We start from the raw sequence: 24,655 nt of genomic DNA on the forward strand, positions 1-24,655 counted from the left end.
CAGACAACAAAAACTCAAACTTTGCATGATTTAAGTGACTGTGAGAGAGGATGATGGCCCTTTGAATTATAAAAAAGGAAACCATAGATGGCTTTGAGAAGTAGCCTCTGGTCTTCCAGTATCTCTACAATAAAGACTATTATTCTTAAGTTTGTGTTATGAGAAAATGTCATGATGCCTAAAATGCTGCCCGTTAATTAATTGAGGTTAAAAAATGAATGGGAAAATTACAATTTGTGGAAGTACTATATATATATATATATATATATATATATATATATATATATATATATATATATAGCTTACTTAGTAGTAAGCAGACAAAAATTTCACAAAAGACATAGGTACCTATTGAAACAACAGACACACATACATGTGCTTTTATCTTCCCTTCTTCCAAGGTCACCAGGACCAAGGAAGATGTTGTTTCTGGCCACACTGAAAAAACACAGGATGGTCTGATTAACCCATGATCTGTGTCTCTTATGAATCTTGGATGTCATTTCTTTCAGACATGACCTGGAAGCGATCTGTGCTACCACAGGCAATAGTGGAGGTCCTAACTAGTTACTCCACTTCTGCATCCCATTTATGATTTTTCTGTTGTTTGATAAACAAGATGATTGTCTTCCGGTGGGCAGTATCTTCTTAGATAATTTAAAAAGAAAGTCCTAAAATTAATTACTAGAAATCATTGACTTCTATAATATGTCCAGTGGCTAGTCTTGATTAAAGAGATATGGAAGCAGTTGGTTTTCATGATTTATAATTACATTTATTCCCCATTCCATTCCAGAAATCAGGCAAACACATAACTTAAAATGATTTAAAATATGATAGCTAATTTGTGCTGTTATCAAATATTTGGACAAGTGACTTCCTTTTTTGGATGATCAGTACTATGGTTGCTCTCCTGTCATAGACAACCTTTGGCCATTCTGTTTTTGACCTTCTATAGATCAACAGGATGAGCAGGAACGGATCGAGGAAAGGCTGGCTTATATTGCTGATCACCTTGGCTTCAGCTGGACAGGTAAAATGAGTGTGACACACTTTTTCACCAAAATTTGCTTCACTTAAATAACAGTGGCATCAGCCATGTGTTGTTAACAATGAACAAGTTGTGTGTTTTGTTTCTTTCCTTGAGGAAGACTGTGGAATAGTGAAAAGAATAATAAACTATGAACTAGAAAATCCAGGCTCTGCATTAACTCACTGTGTGAACCAGGGCAGGCCTTTTATTATCTCTGGAATTTAGAAAAATAATACTTTCTTTTTTGTTTATTTCAAGTTTTTATTTAAATTCTAGTTAACATATAGTGTAATATTGGTTTCAAGAGTAGAACTTAGTGATTAATCGTTTACATACAACACCCAGTGTTCATCACAAGTGCCCTCCTTAATGCTCATCTTCCATTTAGCCCATCCCCTCAGCCACCTCCCCTCCAGCAACCTTCAGTTCTCTAGAGTTAAGAGTCTCTTATGGTTTGCTTCCCTCTCTTTTTTTCTTCCCCTTCCCCTATGCTCATCTGTTTTGTTCCTTAAATTCTACATATGAGTGAAATCATATGGTATTCGTCTTTCTCTGACAGACTTGTTTTGCTTAGTATAGTACACTCTAGCTCCATCCACGCCATTGCAAATGGTATACACACACCACAACTTTATCCATTCATCAGTCGATGGACATGTCGACTCGTTCCATAATTTGCCTGTTGTTGCTAATGCTGTTGTAAACATCAGGGTGCATGTGCTCCTTTGAATCAGCATTTTTGCATCCTTTGGATAAATACCTAATAGTGCAATTGCTGGGTCATAGGGTACTTCTATTTGTAACTTTTTGAGGAACTTCCATATCGTTTTCCAGAGTGGCTGCACCAGTTTGCATTCTCACCAACAGTGTAAGAGGGTTCTCCTTTCTCCACATTCTCTTCAACATCTGTTATTTCCTGTGTTATTAATTTTAGCCATTCTGACAGATGGGAAGTTTAAATTTGTATTTCTTTGATAACAAGTGACATTGAGCATCTTTTCATGTGTCTGTTAGCCATCTGTGTGTCTTCTTTGGAAAAATGTCTAGTCATGTCCTCTGCCCATTTCTTAACTGGATTATTTGTTTTTTGGGTGTTGAGTTTGATAAGTTCTTTATAGATTTTGGATACTAATGCTTTATCAGATATTTCATTTGCAAATATCTTCTCCCATTCTGTAGGTTGCCTCTTAGTTTTGTTGATTGTTTCCTTTGCTGTGCAGAAATGATGAAGTCCCAATAATTCATTGAAAAATAGAACTTTAAATTAGGAGATTTGAGAATATGCTACATGTCACCATCCTCCTTTGGGAGCTATGGATACCTAAACTTTGGGGAGATGACTGTGTTTCAAAATCATTGTGAGATGTAATTGTCATAAAATTTGGTTGGAGATGTAACCCAGGGTTCCCTATTTTAGATACCTTATATTAGATATCTCCATTGTGAACAGTACTAAAATTTGTCTTGGATGCCTGTTGAAATACATATGAATAAGATATTTAACTAATTTTCTGAGAGATTAGGATATTTAAGCATAAAAGCTATAATGTATGTTAAATAATTTTTTAAAGGAAAGTGAATTATGAAATCAGTATGATGCATAGAATTCCGTAAAACCTGTAACAAAGGTAATTGATAACAAAACAGAAAGAATAGTCATGTCCTCACTTTTAAACATTTTAAAGCAATTGTTAATAATAATCAGATTTATTTAATTGAGCGATTTAGGGAAAGGAAGGACATCAAAATATCCATGATTGACAAATAGGTAACATTCAGAATTACTTAGTTTGTTTTTTAAATAAGTGTGTTTGTGTATAAAGTGTAGTATCTGTATACTTGTTGAAAATTCAAGCCCCACAACTATACAGAATGGTATAAAATGAAAAGTAAGTAAGTTTTTCACACCTACATCTGGTCTTCTAACACCATGCCTCAAAAGTAACTGCTTACACTTTCTCATGTATTCCAAAAAATATACAATACCCACATCTATGTCTGTTATTTAAAAGTAAGCACAATTTTCCCCAGTAATATTCCTTGTAAATATTCCATCAGGGTAGACATATCTATTCATTCTTTGAAATGACTATTTAATTTTTACTGTATGGAAGTATCATACTTTTACCAGTGGCCTTTATTGCTGGATATTTAGGTTGTTTCCTGTTAATGACAAATATCCTAGTGCAATGGTGTATTTTCATGAGTATCTCTACAGGGCACATTACTAGAAGTAGAATTGAATATCTGGATAAAGGGTATGTATATTTTTAATTTTGAAAGATATCGGCAAACTGCCCTCCAAAGAAGACACTCATTTACACTCACTCACTCACACCACAATGTATAAGTGTCCAAATACAGTGATAGTGGTAGACTTTAAAGGAAAAATTTGTGGCTTTTCCCCTAGGTCAGTTAATGCTTCCCAGACCTTTTATTCATGTGACATCCAATCAAAGGAGTTTAGCCAACCACCATAATATAACCACAGCCAGTATTTATCCAAGTAACCAGAAATAGGATTTATAGTACTTAAAACATTGCCTAATGATGATTAAAAGTGAGAAACAGTCTATAACTCCTATTTTTAGTAATTTATTTTTCATTATCTTGGTTAAGAGTATAGGCCTGTATGAATGGTCTCTTCTGCATTTTGGAATTAATTGAGCCTGAATTATACATATTTGTATCAACAGTTGTCTCAAACTTAGTGATTCCACAATGAAAGTTATTGATTCTATATCCAGTTTTAATAAAATCCACAATTAGTGCTAGAAGAACAAAGACCTGTTGAGAGTCACTTCTAATACATAGGGGAGAAAATGAACCCTATTACAGCAATACAAAGAATACATCACTTACAAAATCACAAGGCAAGGTGTTAGAGACTCAAATGTTGAAGTTACTGTATTTAGAGTAATATTTTCTTGTCTAGAATTAGCAAGAGAACTGGATTTCACTGAGGAGCAAATTCATCAAATTCGAATTGAGAATCCTAACTCCCTCCAAGACCAGAGTCATGCGCTATTGAAGTACTGGCTGGAAAGGGATGGGAAACATGCTACAGGTAGGTGGGAAACTGTATATAAAAAGCATTAGGCTAAAGGTTGGGGTATATGTCTTATTCAACAAGCCCTCTCTTGCATATTCAGTAAAATAATAACAAATGCCATCAATCTGAAGTGCTACTGTAAGCAAATGAGAACAAGCTATGATATTTCTAAAATATGCATGTTGCATAAAAATTCTTATATTCCCATGAACAATGTCAGCGGAAACACTGGCTGCTAACAGGGACATTATGAAAGTCCTAAAATTTTCTAAATATTGAGACTGGATGCAGTTACTTTATTTGTCATTGTTTTATTGGTAGTATTATTACCTTTACTCCTAAATAACTTACATGACAGAAAGATGTCAGGTAGATATTCTTTATAATGATTTATGTATAATATTCTGACCACATCAAATAAAATGAGAAGTGATAAAGACCATTACTTCCTCTCATTCTTCAGCTAAATTTGCTACTTCCTCTAACGCCTCTCTGAAGATCTACCTACAGACCTCCCTTACAAACATCCAGTCTACATTTATCTTTCCTTCTCTTACCATTCTTCTAGGTAGGATTGCCAGATTTTGCAAATAAAAATAAAGGGCTTCCAGTTAAATTTCAAAGAGCCTACAGATAATTTTTTTAGTATAAGTATACCCCCTGCAGTATTTGGGATATACTTATATTAATTTTTTTTTAATCTGAAATTCAAATTTGACAGGATATCCTATATATTATCTGGCAACTCTACTTTTAGGGCTTTTGCCTATGCTTTCCCCCACTATTTTATGCATACTTCCTTTCTATTTGCTTTTTTTTTTTTTTTTTTTTTTTACAAAGACCTTTAGTTGGGCTTTGTTTCCTGTACAGATATAAAAATTTTAGTAAAGCAACTAAATGAAAGAGATTTTCAAAAGAGTACCCCTCAGATATTATAAATGTTTTTCTGGTTTTTTTTCTCTAATATCCCAGATACAAGTCTCATTGAATGTCTCACCAAGATCAACCGAATGGATATTGTTCATCTCATGGAGGCCAGCACAGAGCCTCTCCAGGAGCGCATCAGTCATAGCTATGCAGAAATTGAACAGACAATTGCACTGGATCATAGTGAAGGTCAAACAATCTGTGTGTGTGGGTGTGTGGTGTATGTATGACTAATTCAGGTGACTGGAACAAATCTTCCTTCTTTTTTTAAAGGGTGGTCTATGAACTCTGGTGATCACATATTTTTCTCATTTTATAGGTACCTTCATACTGTTCATTCTTTGTTATTTCACCTTTGTTCCAACCATTTTGGACTGCTATAACACAATGCCATAAACTGGGTGGCTTAAATAAGAGAAATTTATTTCTCACAGTTCTAGAGAGTGGAAGTCAGAGATCAGGATGACAGCACAGACAGGTTCTGGTGAGGACCCTCCTTTGGGTTGCAGATGGTTGCCTTCTTGCTGTGTCCTCACCTAGGGGAAAGAGAACTAGCTAGTTCTCTGACGTCTTCTTATAAGGCACAAGTCCCAGTCGTGAAGGCTCTACCCTCATGATCTAAGTACCTCCTAAAGGCATCACCTCTAACTATTATCACATTGGGATTAGGGTTTCATCAGATGATTTTAAGGGGATACAAATACTCAGTTCATAACAACACGGATGACCTATCCAATGCCCTTTCCTTGGATCCTTGGTGGTATTTCTTAATACTTGTGTCTTTTACTCTAGCTACCCATTCCTGTGCTCACAACCAAGACTATATCATTACCACTGACTATATTACTTCTGGGTCCTGATTTGAAGCATTACACTTACTTCTTCTTTTGCTTCGATACTAGTGATTCTTCAAACCCACTGGGACCTCCAGCCATTGACCCTACCACCTTTTCAGTACTAAAGTTTCTCTGATCCATTCTCCTTTATTTGCATGCTCATTATCTTCTCTCCCTCCCTCTCTGTCTCTCTTTCTCTCTCTTTCTGTCTCTCTCACACCTCTATTTTATACCTTCTCTTTTTCTTTCAAGCCTCCAACATTTCTCTTCTCCTTTTTTAAAGCTAATGACCAAGTTTCGTATTTCTTAGAAAAAATAAGAACAGTCCTAAGCGAATGTCCATATTCTTTCACCACAAACTCTACCAATCCAAGTGCATCTCAATGTCTCTACTCTACCTTCCCTTCTGCATGAAATGTCTTTGCTTCGCTAAAACCATTATCTCTTCTTTTGTACTGGATCTCATCTCTTTTTATCCAATTAAGGACCTCACTCCTTCAGTTATCCACTGTGGCTTCCTACAACTAGATCATGCTCAAGAGCATTAAAACATGCTTTAATAGAGCCCATTCTTTATTTTTTTTAATATGAAATTTATTGTCAAATTGGTTTCCATACAACACCCAGTGCTCATCCCAACAGGTGCCCTCCTCAATGCCCATCACCCACCCTCCCCTCCCTCCCACCCATCAACCCTCAGTTTGTTCTCAGTTTTGGCTCCTTCCCTCTCTAACCTTATTTTTTTTCCTTCCCCTTCCCCATGGTCTTCTGTTAAGTTTCTCATAAGTTTCACATAAGTGAAAACATATGGTATCTGTCTTTCTCTGTATGACTTATTTCACTTAGCATAACACTCTCCAGTTCCATCCGTGTTGCTACAAAAGGCCATATTTCATTCTTTCTCTTAGTTAGCATAACACTCTCCAGTTCCATCCGTGTTGCTACAAAAGGCCATATTTCATTCTTTCTCATTGCCACATAGTATTCCTTTGTGTATATAAACCGCAATTTCTTTATCCATTAATCAGTTGATGGACATTTAAGTAGAGCCCATTCTTTAAAAACAAAACAAAACAACTCCTTCACCCTATATGCCTTCTTGTATGATTGTTCTGTTTCTCCATTCATTTTATAGAAAATCTCTTCAAAAGAATAGCCTATATTCCCTATATCTACTTCCTGTCTTCCTGTTCTCTAGAACTGTCTCTAGAATCCATGACAGTCATTTATTGAGTCATCACCACTCAACAGAAAGCAATCTTATAAAATTCACCAATGATTTCCTCATTGCCAAATACAGCAAATAATTTTTCAGTCTTCATCTTATTTACTCCTTAGTAATATTTGACAAAAAATTAATATTTTTTAAAAACATTTTCTTCATTCACTTTCCGTGACACCCTCCCTTCATGGTTTTGTTTTTCTTTTGCTTATTTTTCTGGTTATTTTTACACAATTCCTTTCTGTAGCTTCTTTTCATAGATTTAAATGATGGTGTGAAAGTTTGTCCTATCTCCTGTCTCTCTCCTTTTTTTTTTTTTTTATAAATCCCAGACACCTGGCCTCCTTGATGTTCCCTGGGCACCCTATGCATTTTGGGGCTTTGGAGCTCTGCTACTTTCTGTTTCCTCCACTCTGGAGCATTTTTCCCTCAGAGCATCAAATACCTACCTATTCAGGCCTCTGCTCAAAATCAGTCTCCCCAAAGGACCCTTTCCTGACAATTCTATCTAAAATACTAGCCCTATTTACTCTTTACCATGGTTTCCTTTTCTCCTAAAATTCATCATAAATATATATCTGCAGAAATAAAAGTTCAGTGAGGACTTTTTCTACCTTGTTCACTGCTATATCTCTAACGTCTAAAGAGCACCTACTACATAGTTGATAATATATACATCTGTTGAGTGAATAAATAAGTAGATGAATGTCAGTCATACCTCTGCTAAAGTTTTCAGTGACTCCTCATTGCCCTGGGTATGATAATATTCCTTAGCATGGCATGAGAGACCCTCCACAAAAAAGGGTACTAACCCCAAGTGTTGTTAATACAAGTTAATACTTGTGGAACACCTAGAACAGTGCCTAACACATAATATTTAGAATGTATTAGCTATTATTAATTATTATTAAACTCTAATCCTTCTTCCCACTTACATTCTATGCCTCAGTAGCAGTTATCATTAGGTCTCCTTAAAATGTCACACCCTCTGCATTTCCCTTCCTGATTCTTTAACCCTGAGTTGGGTGCTCCTGCATTTATTGACTGGCACTGTGGCCCCGTCACTCTGCATTTCAATAGATTCTTACTTGCCTGAGCTTCAATAGATGATCTGTATCTTGAAGGCAGACACAGTTATCTCATTCAGCTTTGTAACCATGGATCTATCACAGGATGTGGCACATTAATAGTTACCTAGTAAATACCCATTTAATATAAGTGAGCTTCAGTTAATACTTCATTTAAATTGTTTCTCCCTGTAGGGTTCTCAGTACTTCAAGAGGAGCTATGCAGTGCCCAGCACAAGCAGAAAGAGGAGCAAGCTGCTTCTAAAGAAAACGAGTCCTGTGATCACCCTCCCATTGTCTCAGAGGAAGACATTTCTGTCGGTTATTCTACTTTTCAGGATTGCATCCCCAAAACTGGGGGGGACAGCTCAGCAACAGAGCTCTTTCCCCAAACTCACAAGGAGCAAGTTCAACAGGATTTCTCAGGGAAAATGCAAGACCTGCCTGAAGAGTCATCTCTTGAATGTCAGCAGGAGTACTTGTGAGTTTCAAAAGAAAGCCTGTCCAATGTAATTCCAAGAAATAAGCCGGTATGGCAAGAGTGCCAGGCATGTGCAACCGTAAATTGTTTTCAGATGGTTTTCAAATAAGCCCACCAGTAGCAAGTGCCAGAACTACAGGAAAAAGAGCGAAAGATTTGAAACATAATTATGGCAGCATTGTATGGTAGATCTGCTTGAAACAACTTCCGGTTCTATGACCTTGGGCAAGCCCCAAGCCCTTTTTGGTTTCTGTTTCCATATCTCTAAGTTATAAGAATATATACCTTATTCATCTCATAGGGTCACAGGTCAAGGATACGCCTATGAAAGCATTGTTTAAACTGTAAGATTTCATGAAGACCTCATGCTTATTGCTTATAAGACTATTGCACTTGACTTCTCTGCAGTGCTCTGATATGTGCCAGTTGTCCCATGGCTAGTTCACAGTATGAACAGGGATGCTGTAGGCGAAGCAGCCCTTGGTGTATGTCACCAAATCATTGGGGTGGCTGACAATAAAAATAGAAACGCAACACAAATTATTCACACAGAATGAAAGACCGTCAGAATAAAGTGGGATAAGTTCAGAGTGGAAATACAGAGAAGTCTTCCGGAGACTTTCTGGCTAAAGGAAGCTATAGAACAGTTAGCTCAGAACTCAAGTACTGGGCTTCATAGAAGCAAATGAGAAAGAGAATTGTTTAAATGACGCTTGTTATATCTAGAGAAGGAAAACAGATGATGTGAAAGGCAAGTGTGTCCCCAGACCTGAAATCTGAGAATAGTGTGTCAGGAGATTACACCAGTAAGCGAGTTTTCTGCTGGGGTCACTGGAGCTTGAGAAGAGGGTGAAATGGGTAATAAAATCCTCTTTCTTCCACTGAGCCACCGCCTACCAACTACCTTTAGATTTTAGGGGAGAGAAGAAAGAAGAAAGAAAGAAAAATAAAAAGATGGGAAGCAAAGAGGGAATATCAGAGAGGCATTTGGGTACTTAGTATCAGAAATTTGTAATAAGAAGTTTAAAAGCAGAAAAAGAATTTTTGTATTTAAAATTGAGATTATAAAGATTGCATTGGAGTAACTCCAAATTAAATCAGAAGAAAAAGTTTTAACTAGGTCTTTCCATCAAGTAATAATTTTCCAGAAGTATAATAAAAATCTCTCTATATTTGCAATTATGATAACCATATTAACATGGGGTTTATATATGTTTAAAAAAAATTTCCCAAACTTTGATTCTTGCTTCAGAAGCCTTATTATCTACAGATCTTTGTTATATAAACCTCCTCAAATCTTCAAGATAACCTTGAGGTATCAAAGAAAATATGAAATTATAATTTATATACTTTGTAGAGATTAAGAAATGGTAATACATTTTAGAGTAATTTTTCTCTTTAGAATAGATCCATCCCAGCTAATACTAAATCAAGGAGCTGTAACTTTCTTACATATAATTTTTATTCAAATTTCATTTCTCGGCCACATATACAAAACTTATTTTGACTTGTCATGGACCATGAAGACAAGTTCCATCTTTCGTTCCAATTGCCTTGCTTCAGCAAAAGGGGAAATGTAAATGCTCTCATGGTGTAACTTGGCTTTTCCATTTCAGTGTGACAACCCCAGGGACGGAAGTGTCGGAGACTCAAAAGCCTACGGCTATATCTGGCTCTCAAAGCAAGACACCTGAGGAAATCAGTACACCTCCCGAGGAGGAGAGGCCACACCTCCAGACTCCAACATCTAGTGAGCAGGGCGACTCTCCCATCATACAGGAACCGGAAGAGCCCCCAGAACATAAGGAGGAGAGTTCTCAGAAAACTAGCCTTGTGATAGTGGAGTCTGCTGATGACCAGCCACAGGCCCTTGAAAGATTCGATGACGATGCAGCTTTCCATAAGGTAAGGATCTCCTCTCTTTCCTTGCCCACAGGCAGCAAAGCTACAAATCTTCCCCAGTTTCCATTTCTCTGATGGTTTATTTTTTCTCTGAAAAAAATCAACCTGGACCCTGGAAACCCCTCAATCCCCTTTAAAACTTGGGAACCAGGGAATCTAGGAAAAAAAAAAAGATACACAGTTCTAATTCTTGCTACCTGAGCATGAGCCTTAATTTTACAATTGGGAAACCCTTTTGCTAAGGAAAATGAACCCTGGAGTGAAACAGTATGCCTGATGTAGCTTTTCAGAATTGATAACCATGGGCACGAAGACTAGTGAGAGGGATTAACAGGGCCCCCAGTAAGTGCCAGCCATGGAAACTTGTGGGAGCCAGACTCTGGTTACATCTGTCTGTGCTGTCAGGTGATGAACACGCAGACTGTGGATATCAGGTGGGGTTTTCCTCCCCTCCCCAAATTTTCCTCACTAAAGGAAGGATTATTTCCAAAATAGATCTCCTTATACCTATTTTAAGAATGACTTTGAAAAAGGACAGTGTACCTCAACTTATCGTGGTTCAGAATGTCAGAATAAGGAGCAGAAACTTACTTAAGTGTTTCCTTTGTCATTAAGGGAGCTTTGATGTTGCAAAGAGGGGTCTCCGGAGACCATCTAAGAAATTAATTTAAACGGTGTATTCTGAATCATTCCCATGCCTCAGTGTTCACTGGCGGTGTTTAAGCCCTCCTCAGAGGAATGAATCTCAGGGAAGAGGGGAGCAAGAATCTGCATTTTAAATAACTCTCTGGATGATTGTCATGCACAAAAAAGTGTGAGAATCTGTTTGGATTAAATTTAATATCTATTAAATTATATATTTGTCCTTTTAGAATTCAAAAGCATTTTTTATGTCACCATGTTTTTAAAGCGTTAATATAGGTCTCAGTAGTAAAGAATGAGGTATAGAAAAGAACTGAAAGGTTTTGAAGAAAAGCATGATACAACATATCTGTGGGCTTAAGTCCTACATTTATTTTTGTTCACTATGAGGGTGACATCTGCTAGCAGGATTTATCTAAGATCATAACTAAAATTAGGGGAGTTTCAGGCAAATGAGAACTGTGTCCCAGTTTTGGTAGTTATCTTAAATAATGAATTCATCCCGTGAATGGATTTTTATTTTAAGTGTACCTTTGCACAGAATTACTCATCTCCCAAATTCTCAGCTTAAATGAATTCTGGTAAAAATGTTTCAAAGATGCTATCAGGGCTTAGGAGTTACTAAATTTAGCCTAAGAATCCATTGGCTAATCGAAGTATAGATTTCAAACAATTATCTGTATAATTCATTTATTTTTTCTATGCATATAAATAAATTTTGATAAGTCATTCTGTATTCCACTTTCTATGGGCCTGTTCCATTTATTCTTGGTGAATATCCAGTTATCTCTGTGATGCTTCCTATTTTGACCCTTAATTCTCATGACCCTAACTTGAGGATCTAACTTCAGTCACTTTTCTTGCTGATCATCTTTCTAGGCAGCAGATTCCAGAATGTATTTGAAGTATACTTTGGTTTCGATTTTACATGTTTTCCTTTAGCAGAAAAGCATATAGAAATATGTCAGATATTTTAAAATATGTTGAAAAAATATCATTTAGTTTTCTTTAAAAAAAAAAAAAAAGTAGTATCCTGTTAGGAAAGAGTAATTCAATAGAACGCTCCTGAGATATGTTCTAATCTAAAATTGTGTTCTTAGCTCCATCTTTGACTCTGGGCCAGAGCCATAAAATCAGACTGGCCTGTGCATCTTAACTTCTCTGCAAAATGAGTCTAATATTATTCATAGCCTGCCTTGTTTGTTGCCAGGGAGATGCTCAACTGGCTAGATAAGAGCTGCAGGAAATTTTGACTTTTTGCAGAAAGTTCTGCTACAAGCATAAGTTATTTCTATACCTGTGGGTTAATCATTTTAAGCCTAAGCCTGAGTGTTGAGTATTGATGGCTTACAAGTGTTGTGTGTGTGTGTGTGTGTGTGTGTGTGTGTGTTGCTTAAGTTTTGTGTTTACATTTGGTTATTTATCAGGAGTTTAAGTCCAAGAAGTAATGTGGACAAGTTGCTCGTTTCTTTTGATAGATTCTGACAGATGGGCACTCAGCTTTCAGAATTCCAGAATTGTTTTCATTCATTGAACAAAAAAGTATTCTTACCAAAGTGTGAGACAGACACACACTTGTTTGCTGTGCTGGCTTTTCTAGCAAAGCCTCCATGAATAAAACTTTCAGAAAACCGTGTGAACTAAAGCAGAAACCGGTAGTGAAGACATTCCTTAGCGTGTTAAACAAAACGATGCTTCCATGCTTCCACCAGGAGCTAACAGAGGAATTAGGTGAGCTGGAGGCCAGCTCAGATGAGGAGGCGATGGTAACTACCAGGGTTGTCCGCCGACGAGTGATTATTCAGGTACCAGCTGTTACGTTCCTGCACGTCCGGGACACTTCTGTCCCCGTAACCCTCAGAGAGTGATGCTAGCCATGAAGCCACGAGGGCTTGGCATGCTCTTTAGGTAGTGCATGGCCATTCAAAAGCAGACCCCTTCACTTAACTCTCCTAAGTTTTGTTCGTAAAAAAACAAAAAAAAAAAAACCTGCAGTGGTGATGACATTGGCAGCCCACTTCCAAGAGAGCGAACAGCAAGAGAGAGACCGCTTCTTCAGTTCCACCCACCTCACCTTGCTTGTCTGTTTTTGTTGGTGTGTTTGTTTTACGCCTAACTTTGGTCCAATTCTCCTAAGCATGTTACTTCCCACCTTTTTTTTTTTTTCTTTAAAACACACTACTCGACAGGATTTGGCATCTCAGCAGTGCTTCTCAGTAGCTCCCTTCATTTTCTAACATTATAAGCACTTGGGAGTAGTTTCTCAGAATTGATGCCCGACACTGAAGTGACCGTTTTCTCTCAACTGTTTAGGGAGATGATATGCCTGACATACCCCCAGAAACAGTCACAGAAGAAGAATACATTGATGAGCATGGACACACTGTGGTAAAGAAGGTATTGTCCTAACATGGTTGATCTCAAAGCCTCCTGTTTAAAACTTATCGGTACCCCGGTACTGTCACTCAAACACAAGATACATGAATAAAATATCTTTCAGGTCACTAGGAAAATCATTAGGCGGTACGTAGCCTCTGATGGCACAGAGAAAGAAGAGGTTACAATGCAGGGAATGGCACAGGGACCCATCAGCATTGAGGAAGGAGATGGCTATTCCAAAGTCATGAAGCGCATTGTATTAAAGAGTGACACTGAACAGTCAGAGGTAAGATCATCTGATTCTCCAACCTGATTTTATGGAGAGGTCTAAAACAGAGTCAGAAGAGATGGACACGATTGTCCATACTGGCCCCACTGCTCCCGCTTATATGGCACTCTGCTTTCAGTTGCATATTCACATGTTTCTTCATGATTTTGTGGAATTTTAAACTAACGTTCAAGGACATTTGTAGCCATTATACTCATTGTCTCTGTTTGGTCCTTCTTATTTATTCATTTTTTTAAGTTCATTTATTTATTTTGAGAGAGAGAGAGAGTGAGTGAGCAGGGGCGGGGGGGGGGGGGTGGAGAGAGAATCCCAAGCAGGCACTGCACTGTCAGCACAGAGCCGGATGCAGGGCTTGATCTCACAACCCTGAGATCAGGACTTGAGCTGAAATCAAGGGTCGGACGCTCAACCAACTGAGCCACCCAGGTGCCCCTGGTCCTTCTTATTTCTATTTTCTGTTTAATTCATGGCTGAGTACATAAAACAGAAATCCAAAACTGAAATTTTAAAAGACCAGAATTCCATTTGCTGGCGAGCTGTATGTCATGAAAAGACCTTGTAAAATTGTGTTGTAATGCTTGTGCCCGGGCAGCATAGCAGTCTTCTGTAGGGCACTGGAGATAAATATTTGATATTTAAACTTCTGCATTTCAGTCACTAAAGCCAGGATCCAGAAACTCCTTGATTTATAGTTTTACTTCTTTCTGTTCTACTTCCCTCTCTGAGGAACGTTTACTCCCTTTGACATATCATTGGTGACACACTCACTGTTTTGCATTCATTCACATCCTCAGAAGTTTATTATCGCACCCACAGTTTCTCTAGAAATCTACTTTTTCAATTTTTCATATCTTTGAGAGTTCCTCTTTTGGGGTTTAATTTTATCTTCATAAAATCAAAACCATTTAAACATGGGGGAGAAGAGAGTTCATGCTCAGGTTGTCATGTCGCTGAGGAATCGGTTTCTTATTCATAATACTTCCGGACAGATTTTCGTTCAGCTGATTAATGAGTGGTGGGTTTGGTGCTGTGTGTATAGAGTCATTATATAGGCATTACCAGTTGATTATAGGCTTTTTTCTTTCTTTTAGTACCTGCTTCTCTTTTCCAAAATACTATTTTCCAGAAGGCCTATGTATACCATTTTAAGGTTTTGGGGTTTTGTTTGTTTGTTTGTTTGTTTTTACATAGAAAAATCCATCACTGTTACATTTTGGCAGTCAGAAACTGTGTTATCATGTGTCCTTCATTCATTAGGTAACTTTGTCTGAGCCCAGCATTTTGTCCAGTACCTCACAATTTCAGGCTGAACCAGTGGAAGGCCGTAGAGTCAGCAAAGTTGTTAAAACAACTATGGTACATGGAGAAAGGATGGAGAAACATCTGGGTGATTCTAGTTTAGCCACTGATCTTCCTTCAGCCAAAGATGACTTTGAAGAGGTATAGAAGCATTATCACTTTTATGTTTTTGTGTTGTGTGTTTTGTGCTTGCTTTGTGTTTAAAAATAAAAGGATTTACCATTATGTCATTCCATATATGTATTCATGGAAGGGTGCAGAATAATTCAAGAGAGTAGAGTTGCTGTTTGAATAACTTGTACAGTGAGGTAACGTTTTCTCAACTTGTGGTATCCACAAAGCGACAAGTTCTGTGTCATCTTAAATGCTTTTAAAAGTCTAGATGACCAGGATTCGCTTCAACTGAATCAGAATCTCCGGAGTTAGGTCACAATTGTACATCTTGCTTAGATGCTCCAGAAGTGACTTTAATTCTTTAATTAGTGAGAGAGAGAGAGAGAGAGAAAGAGAGAGAGAAAGAAAGGAAGGAAGGAAGGAAGGAAGGAAAGAAAGAAAGAAAGAAAGAAAGAAAGAAAGAAAGAAAGATTGATTGTGAATTATCTCTAGTAGCTAATGCTCTCAAATATTTCCAAAGATAGGCATTAATGAAAACTCTGATTTATTTTAAACCTAGATATAAAACAAGCATTTATAATTATTTAAGTTCTGATTTTCAGTAATTAGGAAATGGGTCCATAGGGACAGATCCACACTAGGATTAAAAAAATCCCAAAATTCTGAAAACCAATACAAATTTTGTAGGTTAATAGCAAGCTAACTTGGCAGTAAAACAATGTGAGCTGATATGGAGTTATAATGACATGGAGAGTCTTTTGGTCCTACCTAGACTGAATATTCATATGTTTTGCTGTGGATATATTTATGCGTTTGATTAGTAGATGCTGTCCCTGCCCCATCAGAGGTATTCAAATATACAGCATATATATCATACTACCTTTCTAAAATCCAAAAGGGAAAATATTCTGAATTCTGAGATACATCTGGCCCCAGGGGTTTTCACTAAGGGATTGTAGGGCATATGCAAACATCTACAAAACATTTTTTTGCTATTGAGACATTTTGAAGTTAAATGTTATATGTGCATTCTCTTCTACACCCACAATGTGCACTGAGATTATATATGGGAATGCATTGGGATATGAAAAGCATACCTTATTTAAATACTTTTAAGGACAGTATTTTGACCTTGTATAATCAAAAGGTGAATTATGTGAGTTGTACGCTTTGGGCTTTATTCATTTGCTGCTTGTTTTTGCCTCTGATCATTATATTCATCATTAGAGTCTCCACCGGAGAAAGAGGGGGGATGAGGTGTGGAGGAAATTAAAAGTCAATCGGTACAGATGCTATTTACCAACATTTATAAGTAATACAATACATCTCCCTCACAAATGGGAGAGATGTAAATAAAACTCAGTATTTACATTTGTTCCTAGGATTGTTTTTATTTCTGCTTTCAAGCATATCTTTTTATGGTATCAATTAAGCAAAGTAATAGATTTTTTTTTAAGTCCATGGCTCATGGTGGGTTTTGTCTTATTTTCTTTTTTCTTCAGGCTTTGAGCTATACAGGTAGCCACATGAAAGTGCACTTACCCAGTTTAGTAGAGAATGAGATTCTGAAAGAGGATGGATCAGTAATTAAAAGGTTTGGGTTAGCATGGGGTTATGCTCTGCCTACTAACACCTTGACTTTTTTTTCCAGTTGTAAGAAAAACAGAGCCCCTACCTCTGCCCTAACGTCCCTTGGGAATTACCAAGTCTGTCTACGTTGTCTGCTTTGCCAAGCGGTAGATCTGTCAGTGTGTCAAACCTGTAGTGTCCTCTTGACGCTTTGAAAATGATACCAAGGCTTGAGGGGAACTGAGACACCTGTTCACACAACCACTCCCTGGGTTTTAACAAGTCATCAGTTTCGTTAAGGCCAACTGGCTAGAATATTCCATTGTGTTGACAGATTTGGAGCACATTTGGAAAGGAAACCAATCAGCTGCTCACGGATTAATCTTGTGACCAGCTACCTTCAGCTCAGTCGTACCGAATCATAATGCCGAGTGGCACATGCTTTGGGGTTTTGTTTTTGTTTTTAAGCTGCTTCCAAAATCTTTAAGTTGTTTCATGATCTTGCATGCGAGTGGCAAATAACATGAGCATGAGTTGGATACCCACAAACCTGATTGTAAATGCTGAAACCAGGGATTTTAACAAGTTAAGAAAGGGCCACACAAGAAGTAAGTGGCTCATTTTTGTGCCTGAGGAAAGAGACAAGCTGTGACGCTCTGTCGTCCCTATCACCTACTTGATGCGTGATTGTCAGCAACATTGCCTTGTCTCCTGGCCTTTCTCTCTAGTCCCCTCTCTCTTTGGTCCTTTAGCAGCACCATGCTAAAAAAGTGTCCTCAGCTTCTCAGTGAAAAGACACAATGGAAATTCAAGTTACTATTGTTCTTTTCGCTTCATTGTAAAGAAGAAAAAGATTGTCATTTATAGTACTCTACAGAGCTATTTTCAGCCTGCAGAACATAATAATTAGAACAGCGAATTAAAGGTTCTGTCACAATTCCGCCCTCCAATCACATGTGAAAAACAGCAGCAGCTAAGAATTTAAAAGAGTGTAGTTGCTCAGGGAACTTTAAAAATGCCCCGTGAATTAAGGATAAAGTACTTTTTATACGCTGAATTTTTACGTCTTTTATTCAGTTATGCAGACAAAGCCACACAAACCAGGTACACCCTAACATCATGAGATCTTTACATTGGGATAGATTTAGAGACCATCTAATCCAAACTTCTTAATTACTGCTGGTGAATTTGAAGCCAGGGATATGGAGCAACTCAATTAAGTTGCACAGCTGTTTAGTTCCGGAACTGTATTTGTCAGTACACCGCTTTATCTTGTATGTTGCGAAGATATTTTATCATCCCCACTGCTCCCCTGAATACACATAAGTAAATTCATTCCACTGCTTGAGTTACATGCATACACATGCTCATAAGCACATTCATCTATGATATCTGCACAAAATATCAGGGATTGTCCTGTGATAGAAGCTTATTCACCGCCTCTCCCCCCTCCCCCCCCACCCCCCAACACAGCCACACCAGTGCCACGAAGGCTGCTATTAGCTCCTGGCAGAAATAATCAGATATTTGCCTTTTCGGAGAAGAAAAATATTATGGGTGCTGAATCGTGAGAAAAACACAATCTCATTTCAACCACTGGAACAAAATTGGACCTTTTTTATCAAGAGGAACAAATTTAAGTTTGCTTTCAGATACAAAATAATTCATGTGGTGTCAAAGGAAGGAGAGAATAAGAAAACATGAGAAGAAGGAAGAAGGAGACAAAGATGCCCAAAAGAAAACCTGAAAGTATTTTGGCTAAAATAAGTCTTTTTTTTTTTTTTTTTTTTTAAATCAGGAGTATCTTAAATGCATAGCAGTATGAGAAGGTAGAATAATGAAAACTCAGGATGATCTTAAAGGCATGACAGTGCAGAACCTCTAGCTTGTGAACACTAGGAATCCATTAAGAAAAATGCTGGGGTAAAGCTAAGAAAACTGCTCTTCTGTGGTTTTAAGTGAAGATGCATGGCATCGTGGTTACGGATTCAGGCTCTGGAATCCTTGAGTCTTGGCCTCACTTCATACTAACTGTGTTACTTTGTATTTGGAACATCGCTTAAAATCTCTGCAATTTGTTTTCCTTATTTATTACAATCATAGTGCCTGGCACATAAAAATGTTCACCACATATTTACAGAATGAATAATTCTATTGAGAAGTAGATGGAAGGACAGAGAATGAACAAATTACAGTTTAATAATTTTCAAGTAGGGATACAGGAAAATAGTACTAAATACCACAGTACATCATAGCCCCTTTTGTCAAGTAATCATTAGGAGGGAGCCAAGAAAGCACTAGTCAGTGGCATAGAAGACCAAAAATGGGCAAAGTCCTGGAAATCTGAGCAGATGGAGGAAGGATCTGTGTCTCAGTGTTTTCTCTCTCTCCTCTCTCTTCCCTACCGTCTCCAGATGAAGTTTCAAGGCTGGGGCAGTCCTCATCTCTCGTTGGTATTCACCTTCCTCTATGTTGATAGAATAAGATTCCCGTTTTTAAAGATCTAGGTCTCGTGGAAAAGTTTTCCTAGAACATTTCCCAGAACAGGATGCGACTCTAAGGATTAAGCTGACAGCTGAGGTGTTTTCAGAAAATCAAAAACTATATTTCCTAGCCTGTCAAAAAGTACATATGGAATCCCTGTTTTGGGATGTGCCAAGCGCTTTCAAATCAGTGCACCTTAAACAAACATGAATGATTGTATGGTTGCTTTTGGAGAGAATCTTATGAAAGCATGGTTTTATTTCTTTGAAATAGTTCTGAAAGTTTTAAAAAATATTCTTTGTTCCAAAATACTTTAAAACATTTCATGACTTACGTCACATGGGAGAGGCCATGTTTAAAAGAGAGAGGTGGAAGGAAGGCTGCAGATGTTAAACTAATAGCTCAGTCTAGAAGTATCCAGAGGTAGCACAGTGAAGTATTTTCCTGTCACAGTGATCACTCCCACCCCAAAGGTGGTGGCTGCCTTGTAGTGAAGAAAGTATAATTCTCTCTTGTCTGCTTTCCTCCAGGACGACAATGAGTAAAGCCAGTACACAGAAGAGGGCTGTGGTGAAGGACCAGCATGGAAAACACATTTACTTGGAGCACCTGGAGGATGTACCAGAAGCACTAGACCAAGATGACCTCCAGCGCGACCTCCAGCAACTCCTTCGGCATTTCTGCAAGGAGGACTCGAAGCAAGAGGCCAAATGAGGGGCTGCCCTGTCCTCACACCAGAAACCACACATCCACTCGATATGCAACTTCCCGTTTCACTAGCAGAGCGACCTAATGGGATACCCTGACACTTCCACTTTTAGCAAAAACACTGCATTTTGTTTTAGTTTTTCCCCATCCTCTTTAACTGTAAGCTAATTTGTGACCAAAGATAGCATCCTTCAGTCTGGATGCTGTATCCACTACTTTGTTGTGTCTGTGCTAAACTGGAAACTGGCCACCTCCGTCGTTCTTTGCTTCTGCACAAGCTCCATGAAAATCCATCGATCAGAAGAACTTCACCTACAGACCTCTTCAAGTGTTGATGTATAGGAATCCTTCCAAGGGATATCCTTGTACAATGTATATAGCTAAAATGCTCAGATGAACAACATATTAAAATTAAAACCACTGCCTATCATAACTACACTGGGCATCATGGAAATAAAAGGCCTCTAGAAATTGCTGAACAATGGTTAATTAAGATATTGCTAACACAATCGAATGATAATACAGTTCTACTGCAAAAGAAGCACTTCAGACCTACCATGTCCTTAGACCTTCCAGAGTAGCCATTGCTCCTAGTTAAAGATGGGTTAATGACCTCAAGGGACTATCCTAACTAAGCACTTATTGCTGGTGCTGGCCAGCCTTGATTTATGATTCTCCAACAGCCACTCTGAGGGAGGGGAGAAGGGGAGCAGAAGGCAAAAGGAGTGAAACAATGAGGTATTCAGCTGCTAGCAGCTACATCCTGTGGCGTTCTAGCATCTTCAGGTCTTTTGGATTTTGGACACATTGGCAGGGTATTTTAAAAGCTATAACTACTGTACTTTTCCAGTTTTCATTGCTGCTTTAGCAAACCACGCTGTCTTATTGGTGGTACTTTCTTCTGGCCACTGCACTGTAGATAATTCATTGGAAACAAGATTTACCCACTACGCAAAAGGTTAAACTCCTTCACCATGCTGGAGTGTTTTTTCCCCCCCCTCCGGGTTTATATCTTCTCTAATACCTGCATGTAGCATTTAAAAATCAAAACCACAGTCAAAACTTCTCTTCTAATCACACTGATGGTTTTCATTCTTCTGACCCTGAGCAAGCACTTTTCACTTTTCAGCTAGGTCTGTTTTTTAGCTTGCAGACAAGGTTGAGAAATCCTTACAAATTGGGTTTTGGTTAAAATTTTTGATTTATTTATTTGAAATCCAAACTCCCTTGGAAACTCTTAAGTGCATTTGTGCACTTTTTTGTTTGTTTCAAAGAAGGAACTTTAATCATCTGAGTGATTTCCATGTCCTAATTCCTTATTCCTCTAGTGGTTGAAGCTGTGTAGCATTTTAACATATATATATATTCACAAATATATTCATATAAACAGTATACATTTTGAATCAGTTATTTGTTAAAGAAAAGTATATTCGATGAAGATGAAATTAAAAAAAAAAAAGAGTCTATCCTCCAGGGATTGAACATTTTCCAATTCTATCTGGTCTTTTCCTGTTGTGCAAAAATGACTCATTGCTCCGAATGTCAAAAACAAAAGTGACAAACAATGGCACTTCATCATTTCAAGTAGTGTTGCCAAGGGCGCAAATTTCCTGGGAGGGAGATTTCCCATAAGCCAAATCTCTTAAGCCTCAAATGCTAGCACTTTTTGGCAGTTGGATAGGAAATAAAGCTTTTTTGGCAGCCAAAATGAGAGAGGCTGATGGTGAAACTTTTTGAGACACACCATGGCCTTCTTGTCAGAACCTTCACTGGAGCTCAAGAAAAGCATTTCTGTTGTGTTATTTGCAGTGCAGATGATGTCTGTGTAACAACATAATGGTTATTCACCTTTTTTTGGTTTTGATTTTTGCTGTGTAATCAAAAAACTTGAATACTGTGAGAAGAAGTGAATTTTCAGTTGATGAATCAGCATCTTGTTCCCATGGTGATAACACTAATTGAATATATCTATGAGGGCATGTATTAGTTAATGGAAAAAAAAAATACAACACTAACAATACATAGCTGCAAATGTGTACAATGGCTGATTTAATTAAATAAAATGTACAAGTGTTAAATGTGGCAACAGTGATTTATTCTTCTTTATCACTTAATCTGTGATTTCAGGAGCTAAGACATTATTAAAGAGATGCGATACATTTAAAGCCAAAAAAGACACAAATTGCCCTTTTCCTTGTAGTTTTTATTTAGTAGCTGAAGATGCTACATGCCCAACACTGTGTTAAGCACGGAGATGAGCAGAAAGATTTTGTCCTTGCTCTCAAAGAAATTTGTATTGTGTTTGTTATGCAAAAGGAGAAAAACAGGGGCGCCTGGGTGGCTCAGTCGGTTAAGCGGCCGGCTTCAGCTCAGGTCACGATCTCGCTGTCTGTGAGTTCGAGACCCGCGTCGTGCTCTGGGCTGATGGCTCAGAGCCTGGAGCCTGCTTCCGATTCTGTGTCTCCCTCTCTCTCTCTGCCCCTCCCCCGTTCGTGCTCTGTCTCTGTCTCAAAAATAAATAAACGTTAAAAAAAATTTTTTTTAAAAAAAGAAAAAGATTTATATTTAGTTTTGGGATCATTACTAAATAGGAATTTGGGGGCTTGGGGAAAATGAGGGGAGTGTAACCGGGGATTGGTAGGGCAGTGAGGCCCACTGGGCATGACTCTTCCATTTTAGTTTTCTCCTACAAGGCAGCGGGGTGCTCTGGAAACACCCTTTTTTGGGAACAGCATTTTGCTGGGATGCGTGGGGGTGTTATTTATCTCCTAGCCTGAGAATTAAACACTAAATGGATACACCAATATAAACAGCAAAAGGGCAGAAACATACAAGACTGAAATCAGTTGTATTTGGAGAGTTTTTTGTTTTTGTTTTTTGAAAAATCTCTTTAGTGCCGCTAGACTATTTTTTTACTGTAAAAAAGGTACAAAAAGACATGGTTAGGAAATCGAGTAGGTTTTACTGAAGTTTTAACTAGTATAAGCTGTAAAGCTCACTGGATCTGGCTCATATGCCTAGTTGATTTACAAGATCTCCCGAAATTAAAATACCAAGTATGCTTGAAATTAAAAAATAATAAAAATAGAGTCAAGGTTAAAAAAAATTCCCAAAGTAGGATTGTCTGTGTGACCATCCTCTTCCTCTCATTTTTCTCATGGGCTGTGTTTTCTACTGACAGGAACTCATGGCTTCCAGTGCCTTGAGTTTGATTAAGGAGATTAAAGCATCAGGGAATGAATCTTCAATGTCTTCTCACGTTTCATTAATTGGTGTACAAACTCCATTAAAACAATGAACAGTGGTTCATATGTCCTTTTACAGAAACATATTTAAAATGTAAGGTAGGGTGAACCCCACCCCCCCACCTCCCGACTGAGAGATTATGCACATTTCATAAATGACTTGAATTAGTTACGAAGAAGAGACAACTACATATACACACATTGAAACGGGCACGAACAGCATTTGAACTTAGGTGGCTAGTGATGGAATTCAATTTATTTCAGCATGGAGGGTCTGGTCTGGGTGTAGGCAAGTAGACAAGCACATGAAAAGAACAGATAAAGAGAAGCCAACCAAATATTTAATGAAAAACAAAATCATTACAAGGTTTTCTTGAAGAATGGAAAAAAAGATGGTCAGCTTGCTTTCATTATTCCATAAGAAAAGAATTGTTTAAATGTCTTGGTCCTCTGTTGCCACTCGCTGCTTAGAAACTACATTCTCCTTCAGTTAAGGTCTGATTTCTGTTTCTGATCTAATTAAAGCTAGAATTACAGTCTTAGAATGAACCACCCACGTAAATGTGTAATACAACTTTTGTTTCACTGTAATAGTGGAACATTTAAGAAAATCTTTTAAGTATCTTGAGAAAAACCTTTATTCCTAACTCCTACAGACAAATTATTCTTTTTTGGTTAGACTCCCTGGGAAAAACAAAAGAACTCTCTCACTGTAAATTAGCTCCACAGAAGGGAATCGATGACACATATGAATAGCCTGTGGGTGGAGGGTAGACAGGGACATTTAAAAGTGGTGTTTGTAGTACTCCAGCAGATATCTTCAATCACTGGAAGTGTTCATTTGATGAGTCCTTGAAGTGTTTCTTTGAGGCAAAATGGTTCAACAGGTAATCTTGGACTAAGACTGGACTGCTATGTCAGGACTTATGTGACTTTGTGCAAGTTTACCCTCTGGAATCCTCATTAGTAAAATAAGACAAAATAATGCCTTAGAACCCTCTCGCCATACCAGGCGCAGGCAACGCATCAAGTCCTGTCCCATTTATCAACCCTTTAATTTGGAAGTGTCACACTGGCCTGTGTGTCCTTGGAGCTCATTAGATATGGACCCATATTTGTGATCTTCCATCTCTCTGGGAAGAGAGGGCCTCAGGGTACTAGTTGAAGGCTGTCACCCCTCTAGATTAGAAAGTAGAGTTAACCACTTCCTCTTAGGCACTCACAAGATCTTTTTATGTCAGTTACACCCTTTAATTCACTTCCTTTTCTGAGGAAGGATACTTCAGGATCTCTTTTTTCTTAGTAGGTCTTCATAACTCACTTCTGGTTTCCATTGCTTCTTCAAACTTCCTGCACATATTCTATTCTTGGGTTTTCATTTTTTCTTTACCCTTAAAACTGCTGAA

General features: G+C 37.9%; 1 protein-coding gene across 50 annotated transcripts in view; it reads left to right on the forward strand.

Annotated features, from left to right (window-relative positions):
- Window positions 1-22,086, forward strand: part of ANK2 (ankyrin 2) — a 670,685-nt gene extending 648,599 nt beyond the window's left edge. For 28 of the 50 annotated variants that reach the window (XM_078445806.2, XM_060654351.3, XM_078445805.2 and 25 more), the window contains 11 exons: window positions 959-1,033; window positions 3,969-4,100; window positions 5,058-5,201; window positions 8,333-8,618; window positions 10,235-10,523; window positions 12,875-12,967; window positions 13,476-13,559; window positions 13,663-13,827; window positions 15,088-15,270; window positions 16,746-16,837; window positions 19,827-22,086. In XM_078445806.2, the coding sequence (XP_078301932.2) occupies window positions 959-1,033; window positions 3,969-4,100; window positions 5,058-5,201; window positions 8,333-8,618; window positions 10,235-10,523; window positions 12,875-12,967; window positions 13,476-13,559; window positions 13,663-13,827; window positions 15,088-15,270; window positions 16,746-16,837; window positions 19,827-20,010 (1,727 nt within the window). In that variant the 3' untranslated portion in view covers window positions 20,011-22,086. The remainder of the gene's footprint in view (window positions 1-958; window positions 1,034-3,968; window positions 4,101-5,057; window positions 5,202-8,332; window positions 8,619-10,234; window positions 10,524-12,874; window positions 12,968-13,475; window positions 13,560-13,662; window positions 13,828-15,087; window positions 15,271-16,745; window positions 16,838-19,826) is intronic. The other 22 variants (XM_078445808.2, XM_078445813.2, XM_078445810.2 and 19 more) reach the window with 7 other exon arrangements.
- The last annotated feature ends 2,569 nt before the right edge of the window (window positions 22,087-24,655 follow it).

This window comes from Panthera onca, chromosome B1 (genome assembly GCF_046562875.1).
Source record: "Panthera onca isolate mPanOnc1 chromosome B1, mPanOnc1 haplotype 2, whole genome shotgun sequence".
Taxonomy (NCBI): Eukaryota; Metazoa; Chordata; class Mammalia; order Carnivora; family Felidae; genus Panthera; species Panthera onca.